The sequence below is a fragment of the Prorops nasuta genome, unplaced genomic scaffold (genome assembly GCF_024137725.1).
Source record: "Prorops nasuta isolate Cenicafe-Biocafe unplaced genomic scaffold, Cenicafe_Pnas_1.2 PNAS00004, whole genome shotgun sequence".
NCBI lineage: Eukaryota > Metazoa > Arthropoda > Insecta > Hymenoptera > Bethylidae > Prorops > Prorops nasuta.
In genome coordinates, this window is record NW_027116801.1 from 5,631,688 (window position 1) to 5,643,834 (window position 12,147).

Below are 12,147 nucleotides of genomic sequence, written 5' to 3' on the forward strand. Positions count from 1 at the left end.
ATGGTTAATTTTAGGCCATTATGATTTTGATAACAATAACCACGGAATTTCAGTTGATATAATATCTCGTAGGAAACCAACCAATTCCACAAATGATTTGATAAATCAAATTGAATGAGAGTTCTAAATGGCCACGTTACAAATACACGTTAATCAAAATAATAATTCTGTAGCACAATAGAGCTATAAGCTATATGGTTTCATTATAGTTACAGTAAAAGCTTTAATTAAAATTGGTTATGAAAAATAAAAATTATATTTGATTATGCGTGTGTCGATTCTGACGATGGATATGAAGGTCAATTGTCGGCTAGGCGTTTCGTTCTGAGGGCATCTGTTGATATGGTTATTGCCAACAGTAGACTTGTGTGTAAAAAGTAGCATCAATGCGATATTTATTAACATTTGATCGATCTGTTCTGTTAAAATAATTATTATGAATAAGTTAGCTGACGTAAAAAATTTTGAAAAACGATTGAACTTTCTATCAGTTGTAAACGGACCGAAGATAACTCATAGAAAGTGATAAGAAACTGTGTTAACTTAATCATTTCTTATTTTTCTATAATTTCCGTTTATTGCCTTTATACATATAGGCTTTTCCATTTGAGCAATGCAATCGATATCTTTGGAAAGAGGTCATCTATCAAAAAGATGTTATACAGACAATATTTTTATAATGTCGAGGGGTCATACTTACACTGTTATAGTGTTTTCGTGAAATCGCTTGAAATAAACTACAAGAATATACAATATAAAATAGTTTGGATGCCGTATAAAAAAAAATTAGAGTAATCTTTGCATAACTGTTCAAGGTTTAACCAATAGTGCCTTCTTATGACCACCTCTAATCTATAACATTTGCATTTAAAGTATTTTTTCACGAGCAACCTCTCTTAAAATTTACTAGACCGTTCTATCACAGATGGGATACTCTGTAGAAATAAATGATAGAAAACGATAATAAACGATTAAATTATTACGATTTATTATCGTTTTGTAATACTTTAATCAGAAAAAAGTAATGAATGTATTTGTAAAGCAAAGACAAAGAATATAAATAGGTTTGTTGAAACTTTTCATAACAAAGCGTGTGGACCTTCATTGTTATATAAATTTTATTTCCAGAACACTTAAGAGTTTCCTGATAATAGTTAGCGATGCATGAACGGAACAATGGACATAAATAAAATACTTGTTTGAGAATGTTGACTCGGGAAGAGGTATTTTTTAGGCCGTTCCAAATGCTTTAAGGTAAACAGTGGTGTGATAATAAGTGGATGACACAATAGCGATGAAATCAAATAATAGATTGTGCATAAACGGCCAATGACGAAATCTATCTATTATAGAAGTTTCTTCGCGTTCAGGCTGGAGACGCTCGCGAAGCGTACGATTATCAGAGGAAGGAAATCTGTGTTAGAGCGAGAAAGGTACGGCAGGCTCAGGCCGGCAGGGAGCGTGCGAGAGCTCTTCAACATTAATTCGTCTTTGCGAATAGATGCTTTTAATCTATCCAATTTACCAGCGATTGCACGTCCGAATTCCCTTTCATTACGAATGAAAGAGACCAGTGGTATGGTTGGTAGTCACGACGGACAAAGAAAAAAGTGCCTCTATTTCTATGCAAAAGTCAATTCCAGCCATTGGACGTAATATCTCAATTTCTTTGTCGAGTCTCTCGAGAAAATGCAATTATTCGTTGAGCAAGAAAAAATTGTTTCGTTACACAAGTGTTATCAGATAATAAATTGACACCTTGGCAGAAGATGTTAGCACGATGATTATAGCGCAGAAAAACCTTTTTTAATGAGAAAGATAATTTAAGTCATCATCGGACTCAATGCCCATATCTTTTTGTCAAGAGTACCGGATGCAGAAACGTCTTATTAGTGCCCCCTGAGCAACGAAGAAGGACACAACGTAATAATGTTAACGCGGATTTAATATTTTTTTCAAGATAGTGGAGACACGTAGTTAATTAATGTATATTCGAGGCATAAGGATTTTGTGGCAAAAATTCGAACATTGTTGCATTGAGTAAAAGTGAACAGGATGTAGGACGAAGAGTTAGATAAATGAATCACTCATGTGTGAACAAATAGTGTATATTTCAAACACTAGTCTTGCAAACATTTTGTTTCATCACCAAATACAGTGTTGCGACGCTACATTGCTATTAAATAGTACAGAATTTATAATATTACAAATAATAATCTTTTTAATACTAGATTCACGATGTTCAATAAATTTTGGTCAACTATTATGTCAATAAAAGAATGGTTTATTATACTACTTGCTGTTGTATAATTTTTAAATTAAAAAGAGACAATTTAATTTAAAAAGCCCACGTAGCAACATATGCAGCGTAAATCTAGTGTTAAACAGTTTACATATAATTTGTTTCCTTATATCCAATTAAAGAAGATCATAAAAAGATAATATACAATGTCTTTTAATTAAGATATATTCTATATATCTTTTTACCCTGAAAGTGTATAAACGTACGATATTCATTCATAAATATCGTTCGAAGCTGGTCGTATTTTGGACCAAACTTTGTAAAATTGTATTTACTCTAACTTGAGTTTCTTATCATTTGTATATACATATAACAACTTGAGCATACATATATATACATACATATATATATATATATATATATATATATCTCGCGCGTCTGCCAACATTCGATTTGTTTGGCGTTTAACAAAGTACGAGCTTCTGGTTATACATATACTTAACAATATAATAAGGCATCCTTCGGATAGATGCGTATAAAAATAAAATGCAAATTGTTTAAGGGCACTAGGATAATCTAATAATATACGAGAAATGGAAATAAATTATAAATTAAGGTGACGTTATACGACGCGTGGAATGACGCGCCTGGTATATGGTGTATCGCGCAATATGAAAATTCGGCGTGAAAATCTCCGAGCCAGGCGAAATGTTGCTTGTCAAGTCACAAGTCGTATAAAGTCATCTTTATCCATCGCACGATCATTGTTATGAATGACACTTGTTATCGCCGGACGCAATAATCGTGCGACGGTTGAAATGGGTGTATGGTGAAATACTGTGAACATAAAATGTATAAGTACGCACACTATATTTATAAAAACAACATGAAACCTCGATTTTTCATGAGCAAAAGCAATTTAAAATACAAGATATTAATATATTATGAAAAATGTAAACGAGCCCATTTGTTTCTTTGTATCAGCGAAAAAAAGACCGATAAAAACAACAATTGTTTGCTAGTTATTAATAATTTAAAATTATGCAGTAAGCGTAAAAAAGTTGTTTTTGTATTAAATTAAATTTGTATCAACGATATAAAATTTGTGTAATTGTTCCATGTTTACACGACAGAGTTCCGATAAGCTAATAACTATTAGTTAAAATAAATTGTAATATCAACGACTAATGAAAACAACAGAAATTAACAGATGCCATTAAATAAATCCATCGTAAATAACATAAAGTAAATGCATCGCTTATTAAGCCCACAGCGATTATACACAATCGGAAAAATGTTAGTATCGAATCAACGTAGTCGAAAAATATGCCAAGGACACTATTACAGCTCATTTATATTATTCGCTTTAGCAGTCAAAACCTTGGCCCAATATTCAGGGCTCATTAGTGAACAAAGCTTAATGAATTTTCAATGGTAAATTTTGACAATTTTTTGTTTAAATTTGCAATAATAGGTATCGCAGTGAGAGTTTCCAGAGTGTCTGGAGTCTTTGTGATAGGAACCTAAATATATTTTAATATGAATAATAACAGCTGTAACTTAGTTTTATGGCACTAAATTGAGAAGAAATTATATAGAAAAATGGGGATAAGGGGAAAAGAAAATAACAAAAACTATAAAGAATTCATAGATTACGTCGAGTCTACAAATTAAAGGTATGTTCGAGCATAAAATAAATTAAAAATTGTGCTATTTTAGGCTCCAAATGTATCAATTACACTGTTAAAACTAAATAAATTTTTCTCGTACAAATATAATTATTCCTGTTCATTGGAACACTCGCATTTTAAGAAAACATTCACTCTTTCTTACAAATATAGTATACTAATAGAGAGACGAACGATAAAGCTCCTATCTTTTAAATTTTCATCTTTTCTTTATACAAAATACTATATATCACTGCAAAATATTGTACAATGTCTAAGTGGTTGCACCACAGGCTAAGCATTAATAAATATATTCCTATTTAGAATATTTACATTACAGCAAAATTTATAATATGTATATTATATCTTTAATATAGCTTAAAGCTTTGCTTGTTTCTGTGAAATTTTGATGCTTTCTGTCAAATCTAAAATTTACTTATTTCTAATAGAATTTTTAGAAAGAATTATGCACTTAACTTAGCGACAAAATATTAAGACAGCTTAAAAAGAAGTTGTTCAAAATAAAAAGGAAAAAGTCATAAAATATAATATATTAGTTGTTTCAATTAGGTTCATTGAAAAACTTCCCGTATTAGTATCACGGATTTTATGCGTTTTGAGCAGAATATGCATGTAAAAGACCACCTGAGGTATGGTAGTCATAAAATGAACTAGTTTCCACCGAATATAATAGTTGCATCACATAACAAAACAGATGTATATTGCAAGTCCACTATAGTTAAGCGTAAAATGTTCATTGATTGTTATCACTTGCACTTACTTTTTCCATCTAGCAGCTTTTTCCATAGGTCGAACTGCTCGCTGTATTTGACCATATGTATGCTAATAACTCGTTGTATAGTGCAAGGATTGTAGGCTGTTTTCTTATTCAAGAATTCATTCGCTTGAATTCTTTTGATTCCTAATTTATTAGCAACTATACCAGTGGTAAAGACATCCTCGAGTTTAAGGTATGTTTGGTCCAATGCAGCATCATACAATTTACGCACAATGTCACTAGATAATAAATAAGCTGGTCCTGTCGTGAAATCTGGAAAAACTGTCTGCTTAAATTGTGCTAGTGATACGTAATATTTACTTTTCTTATTTCTAATAGGCTTCCACTTCCTAGCTAATCTTCCAAATATAACATTTCTATCTTTCGAATGTTTGCTAATAAAAGAAAGCAAACGGGGAACATTGATGAACATATCATCATCAGTCTTTAAAATAAACTTTACTTCGGAACAGTAACTATCAATCCACTCTAATGTTGAAATTGTTTTTAATGTAAGATTAGAATAGGAGTCCATAAACTTTCCACGTATAATATCATTATACATTTTTTGCTCTTGCAGGAGGACTTTTTCTACATTAGGATCAGCTGTAGCTCCTAACATGAAAAGTATGCTAATGTCTCTTCTTTGTCCAAAATGACCCCAAGTTTGTCTGATCGCAGTTCTAGCCTCAATATGCATTGGAGCTGACATAATCATTATTACTAACTCCATTTCTTTACCAAAGTTTGGACATTTCTCAGGTATTGGAGATGTGTGCCCTGCTTCGTATATGGCACGTGCAGAATCATTTCTTACCATAATAGATATACTTTTGGTTAAGTTAATTAATTTCTCTACTTGAAGTGGTTTTTCGCTACTTTGCTTCAAACTAGTTGATGTGCTTGAGGAAGACAGAAGCTGTGAACTAGATGATGTTGAAATAGTAGTAACCTGAGTTGAAGTATTACTAGCATTGTGCAACATAAGTGGACCAATGGGTACAGCTTCTACCGTCATATTTTTTGTAAATACGACTGGATGAGATTGCGAAGTAGCATTGAACTGATTATGCGAGTTCTCAGCATAAGGATAATGACCTGCAATAAATATCTTGATATATACCTAATTGCATTTTTTGTCAAATCATTACAGAAACCAAAATCATAGACTTAGTTCCAAAGTGTTCACTAAAATGTGACTGTGCATTCCAAATGAGAACACTGCAAATTAGTAAAGCAGCACATGCATATTAATAGCAACCCATATAGTAGCTTGATAGATAAATATAACATTAGTAATGATCCATTTTACATATGGAAATAGAATTTTGTAATTGAGTAGCTTTGCTGCAAGTGAAATATAGAAAGAGGAGGCAGAAATAGAGAAGTATGTGATATAAATAGTATGGAGCTGGCAATGTACTTACTGATATTTCGGACTAATCCAATTTGGTGAAAATCGTAGACAGTGGTGCGATAATACGCATAAAAGGTAAGGCCTATAAGTCCCAGGATGAGAGTTTGGAAAGTTCGACTTCGTAAATGTAGAAAGTAATACATGATTGCCGCTTTAGATTAGTTATTTAGCTTTGTTATTCGATTGTCCTGACAACGAACGATGTTTTCTCACTGTATCGTCATCGCGGGTAGGCCGAATAGACGAGTCTCGAGAATATCAGGAAAGGACACGAGAGACTAGCACCACATGGTATTGGTTTCTTATCTTCCACGACGAAAAGTTGAAATGGCACCAGCAACGTCACCTTTTTTAAATCGCTGGAGCTGCTCTCATCGGATATCGGACTACTAATAATTGCCGAACACCAGGTTACTCCCATACTGTGTGATTAACACTGATTCTGATTCGACAGAATTCCACTGATTACCGGAGATCGAGACGGATTACGTAGAGACGGAGAAAAGAGGGAGGAGATCCTTGCTTTTGCCCTTTCCCGCCGTGCGCCGGATTACGTTGACCCTGACAAGTTCTTTCGCATCCATCCGCAAACATCGAATCCGCACTTGTGGCCAGTCGTTTCGTTTTTGTTTCAGTTTTCACATTGTCGACCTCACTCGTCTGTGTTTCTCCTCCACTGTTGACGACTGCTGCCAATTGCCCAACACGTCATCGTATCTCCCTTCTCTATACCAGTTACCTGATCCGGCTGATCCGATCCGTCTTCTTTCACACACGTGACTAAGTGACTCTTTATTATGTATATATTCCTTTTATCCAAATAACCTCGTGGCTGTCACTATGCTATCCTTGACGAACTAATTCTTCCGGTTTTTCTATAAGGTCTCCCCCAAAGTGAATAATAGGTGCACAATTGGGGGTTATTTACTTCTTTTTCTTCTCTACTACCAGAAAATGAAAATCGTTTGTGGATATATTGGTAATTATCGACGTCAGCAGCAACCTGTGCAGCGTCGTCGATACTCCGAAAATTGCCGAAAATGAAACTTCTGCCTTTCTTTCCTTTAGCCGCCTCACACGTTCACTTTCCAATTTCGTTCTTTCTACTTGGCAGAGATGTCGCTACTTTTCCCATTCAAGCTGACCTTCCTCTCTAAGGGCAGAAATAAGTCTTTCTGAATGTTTACTTATTAAAATGATTTCGTCAAAAATATCAAAATATTTATCGTCTTTTTTATAATGTCTAAGTAAACACATTCAATTAAACTTTAAACAATTAACGGGAATCCGTATACCGACATTACAGAGCAAAAACTATTTCGCATGCAGCTTCGTTATTTGTTGACGGATTGTAAAGTTATTACAGGTTTTTGGAAATGCCAGAAGCTTATCTACTAAGTTACGTTAGGAAAATTAACAAAAAAAATTTTTGTTTAAATAAATATATTAACATTATTGAGAAACAACAATTAAATCGCAAAATCCCCCAACGTACTTTACTAGATAATGTTGATATGTTTCCAAAAAGTCCACATAAATGCAAATCCGTCAAGAAATGACGATGCTGCATGCGAAATAAATAATGGAAGAATTTCGTGTTAGCGACTTCCCGAACACGAAATTCTTCCATTATTTATTTCGCATGCAGCATCGTCATTTCTTGACGGATTTGCATTTATGTGGACTTTTTGGAAACATATCAACATTATCTAGTAAAGTACGTTGGGGGATTTTGCGATTTAATTGTTGTTTCTCAATAATGTTAATATATTTATTTAAACAAAAATTTTTTTTCATTTTTTGTTAATTTTCCTAACGTAACTTAGTAGATAAGCTTCTGGCATTTCCAAAAACCTGTAATAACTTTACAATCCGTCAACAAATAACGAAGCTGCATGCGAAATAGTTTTCGCCCTGTAATGTCGGTATACGGATTCCCGTTAAGACAAAAGGATGTTACTTTTGAATGGAATTTATATATTTCACAAATTTATATGAATTTATATATATGCTTCATATTGATGAGATTTATTAAACTACGTTCTTTCGTAGGATAGTGCAATAGTTTCAATTTAGCAAAAACAGTTGACAAATTAAAGAGATATGTAAAAAACCGGCAGGAGAGTAGCTCTCTAACGTAATTTTACAAGCTTTTAAATGTACATACCTTGAGAAAAAAATAAAAATATAATAGCTGCCTTATTTAGAACTGTTAATTGTTTGAAGATTTGATAAAAAACGAACCTTGGAATCTATATAATTTTTTCCTATTTGGCTATTAATATTAATAATTGTCGAAGAACAATTTGTAATACCAACGTAAGATAGAATGAATCAGAATGAAAACGAGTGATTGCATGGCATACTCTGCCATCCTTCGGAAGAGTACTGAATGAGATTTTACAAATTGACCTACTCCCCCTAGCTGATAAAGGGATCTATCTTCCACGTGTATGCCGTAATGTGGGTGGTACGAAATTTATATCATTACAGAACAGGATGCATGATCTTTGTGTCGTCTAAAAATAATAAAATTAATCGATGGACTGTGATAATGCATGCCAAAAAGGAAACTGATGATTAAACGCAATTTTAAAAATATTTAAACTGAACAAGATAAAAAATTGAGCTGGAAATCAGTATAAATATGTTTTTCATATGTAGATTAAATCTTCACATGAGTCTCTATTGAAAAAAAAAACTAAATAAATTTAAATGAATATCTTAATTCAAATTAAACTGTTTTAAAGTAAGTATTGCATTTTCTATTATATTATATTCCTACTGTGTTTATTTATAAAATAATTAGTTTATATGAGTTTGCATATAAATCAATTATAGAAGAGTAAATATAGCTGTGCTATACATCTGTTTTATAAATCAATTTCACTATCGTTACGAGTGCATTTACACTCGAGCGTGCATCGTGGTAGAAAATAGTGAGGGAGAATCAAGTTTTGCATATGAAAAACACGTGCGTTCAATGAAAACGACGCCGATCAGAAAGCAAAACCCGTATCCGGTATAACGATAAATATTGTTAGAACGAAATTGGGCAGAATTATAGTGTATCTGTCACAACCACACGGCCAGATAACAAATGTTCGGATATGCTTTAAGTTTGCGAGCTTTTATTCTTCAAAAAATGCTATTTTAACTGAAATGACACGGGGAAGATTAAGAGTGTATGATATTCGCAAGATTGATACCGACCCAGTCTGGTTATTGGAGAAAGTTATCGCAAGGGCACAGGATAGAAGGAGTGTAATCAACAATGACAACGGGGAAAATCCAGTTTATCGCGATTCTCTCTTTTTCTACAGCATTCCTCCAGTTCTCTCCCCGAGGGGCAAAAGCTGGGAGTTTCCACTTTCTAAACGCGAGAAGCTCTTCCTGAGAGTCAGACTGTAGTTATTCCCAAGACCACGGGGATGATCGATAACCTATTTTTCCGCGGCTGGCACAGCGCCAGAATTCCTGGCGAATGCTGCTGACTCTTTGACATCGTGGCCGTAGCAACCTCGTCCTCGGGCTAGGTCATGACTGTTTTCCACATCATCTCCATCTCCATACCCTCCATACCCCCTCTTCCTCGTTCACTGTCTATCAATTGGAACGAAAAACAAGCACGAGCGCCGTTCGAATCATTATAGGTTAGCAACGATTTTACCGACATTTTTAGGTTAGGTGTGTGCACAATATTGCACTACACAAATCCTTTTTACTAGTGACTCGTTTCATCGTTTGCGAGCTTTTACCGACTTTCAAAAGCCCTTCTTACTTTTTCACTTTTAGTTTACTTGTTTTTATCACATCTGATAAAAGCTACAAGCTACACCTCTACTACTGCAATCTTCGCTTGCCCATTGTCCCATCTTTTATTTGATTCTGTTCCTCTATCGAATGAGCTTTAACAAAGGAAATGTGAAAGCGTATTCCCCTATAATCTTTTTTGCGAGCTTCACAACGAACTAATAAAGGATCATGGAAAAAGATTCGCAAATATTTTTTCCAGGTTTTCTTTGTTTTCGCGCAATTAATTATGAATTGTCGACAACACTGTTGGCCACGCACAACCATGTGTTATAAAGTATTGCTTCATATTACGGCTAACGCCGATGCACGTTTTCTTTAGGAATCTCGCAAATATATTTTTGTATAGTAAAAAAGTGCGCTGTATTCAGAAAAGATAATATATTATAATCAGAGAATTATAAATCGATCTCTTTCGTTCTTTGTGTGTTTACGCACCTGTCATTTTAAATAATTTTTAGGTAACACTGGTCTGACCATAAACTGTCTTGTGCTACTTTCTTATCCTTAAAATATACTAATAAAAAAATAATAATGCTCTAATATCGTTACGCAAAAACATAATCTAAGATTTGCCTAAGTCAACAAATATTAAAACTTTTTTTTAATGGTAAAATTATTTTTTCCCGTCACTTATTATTTTTGAAGGAAATTCTTAATTCACTAGTTGTTTTAAATAAAAAATCACATCCTGTACATCTGTTTTTAAATAGAATGTAAAGCAATCTGATAAAAAAGAAAGATACAATGTAAGTGCGTAACGCGAAGAAAGAAGATTCAAATTTAACAAATTATACGTTGGGGAAAACTTGACATCGTAACATTGGAAAGATTAATTCACCAATGTTAAAAAAGGTTCGGAATAACCTTACCTTTGTTTTCTCTTCTTGCTATAAAAATAGATAAAGCATGTCCCTCTATTAACTCTGTAATAAAGAAATAAGTTGCAATAATCTTAAAACTCGGGAGAAAAAGCTAAGCAAGCTTTTACAGACTATTACATTTTTACGGTGCGAGATTAAATACTCCGCGTCAAGAAAGTAGAGAAAAAAACAATGTACAAAATAAAATGCAAATCAAGTACCTATAATAGCAGCCTTTGCATCGTTCAATCTTGAAGACATTGAACACAATATGTATTTTCTCTTCCGTAAGGATTGTCTCGAAAAGAAGAGAAATAAAATAAAGCTAAATTGAAAAAGAAAAACTGTCGAGGTTTCCTTTTTTTGCTAAGAGAAATGAATTTTTTCGTAGGTTGTACTTAAAAACATCTCGAGCGGAAGCTGCAAAAAGATCGTAGATAAGGGGGGCAGATTCGGATGTGGGGGTGGGGGAAGAAGGGGCATCGTTGACTGCTAGTTGGGTCCACTTGACCCAAAAGCCGGAAAGTTGAGTTTTCACGTCTAGGAATAGTAGGAATGCGATCTTGTAGTTTTCTTAAAAGCGCTGTTGGGGTGGAGTGGGAGAAAGCTTGGGATGGGGGTGGGGAGTAACGGAAGAAAAATCTCGAAGGGAAAGGAGGATTTCGGCATGCACGCGTCCCTTGCCAAGAGTTGCCCCTTCGATATAGTTTTTATTCCTGACCCTGTCTCGATTCTCCCCTCGTACTTTCGCTTTATCTTTCGGTTGGAAGTGCGCGGGAGGGCGGTGGATGAGCCAACTGAGGAGAAACCGTGCGGATCTGCGTGCAGATGCCAAGTGCTGCTCAGCTGCTACAGGAGGCGCCGGCCGCGCGCAGCCGATCGATGGCCCACTAGCGCTTCGCACGGTCATCCCCACCCCACCTCCACCCTCCCACTCTTCTCGCATTAGCGCTTCCCCTCCACAGCTCGAATCTCAACGTTGCCGTTAAACCCAGAACCCCGGTCCCCCTAACAAGACACGAAACTCGATCTTTCCCTCTTCTACCGCATGGAAAATGTTTCGTTGGATCTTCAACGATGATAATTCGAACGTGGCGTAAGCAGACGCAAGTTGGAATCGAGGTTATTTGTGAAACGATTGAAGTCTACACGCAGAAAGGTTATATTTCGCGTCAGTGGCGCGTCGATCGGTGGCTCCATCTGGGTTCTTCTCCTACCGCTCCCGCCAATAGCCCAGCATTGTCGACCGTCTCTCTCGAATCGCTCGGTTTCCCATCTGGCTTTCTCTTTCGATTTGGCTGCGCCGACTCTCTCTCTCTCTCCCTCTCTCTCTCCCTCTCTCTCTCCCTCTCTCTTTCTAGAGGATC

At 35.0% G+C, this 12,147-nt stretch overlaps 1 protein-coding gene across 1 annotated transcript; it reads right to left on the bottom strand.

The window, feature by feature from the left end:
• Nucleotides 1-1,143: 1,143 nt before the first annotated feature.
• Nucleotides 1,144-7,114, bottom strand: LOC136772904 (beta-1,3-galactosyltransferase 1-like). The gene is made up of 2 exons (XM_066726159.1): nt 6,115-7,114; nt 1,144-5,785 (listed from the first exon to the last, which is right to left on the bottom strand). Exons 1-2 carry the CDS (start codon nt 6,245-6,247, stop codon nt 4,677-4,679), a joined length of 1,242 nt encoding a protein of 413 aa, XP_066582256.1. The 5' UTR covers nt 6,248-7,114; the 3' UTR covers nt 1,144-4,676.
• Between the last annotated feature and the right edge of the window lie 5,033 nt (nt 7,115-12,147).

Bases quoted from the DNA above. Each gene is read 5' to 3' on its own strand.
- LOC136772904 (XM_066726159.1), bottom strand. From the start codon at position 6,247: ATGTATTACTTTCTACATTTACGAAGTCGAACTTTCCAAACTCTCATC. The intron at 5,786-6,114 runs GTAAGTACATTG...TATTTATTGCAG, and splicing joins TGGATTAGTCCGAAATATCA to GTCATTATCCTTATGCTGAG.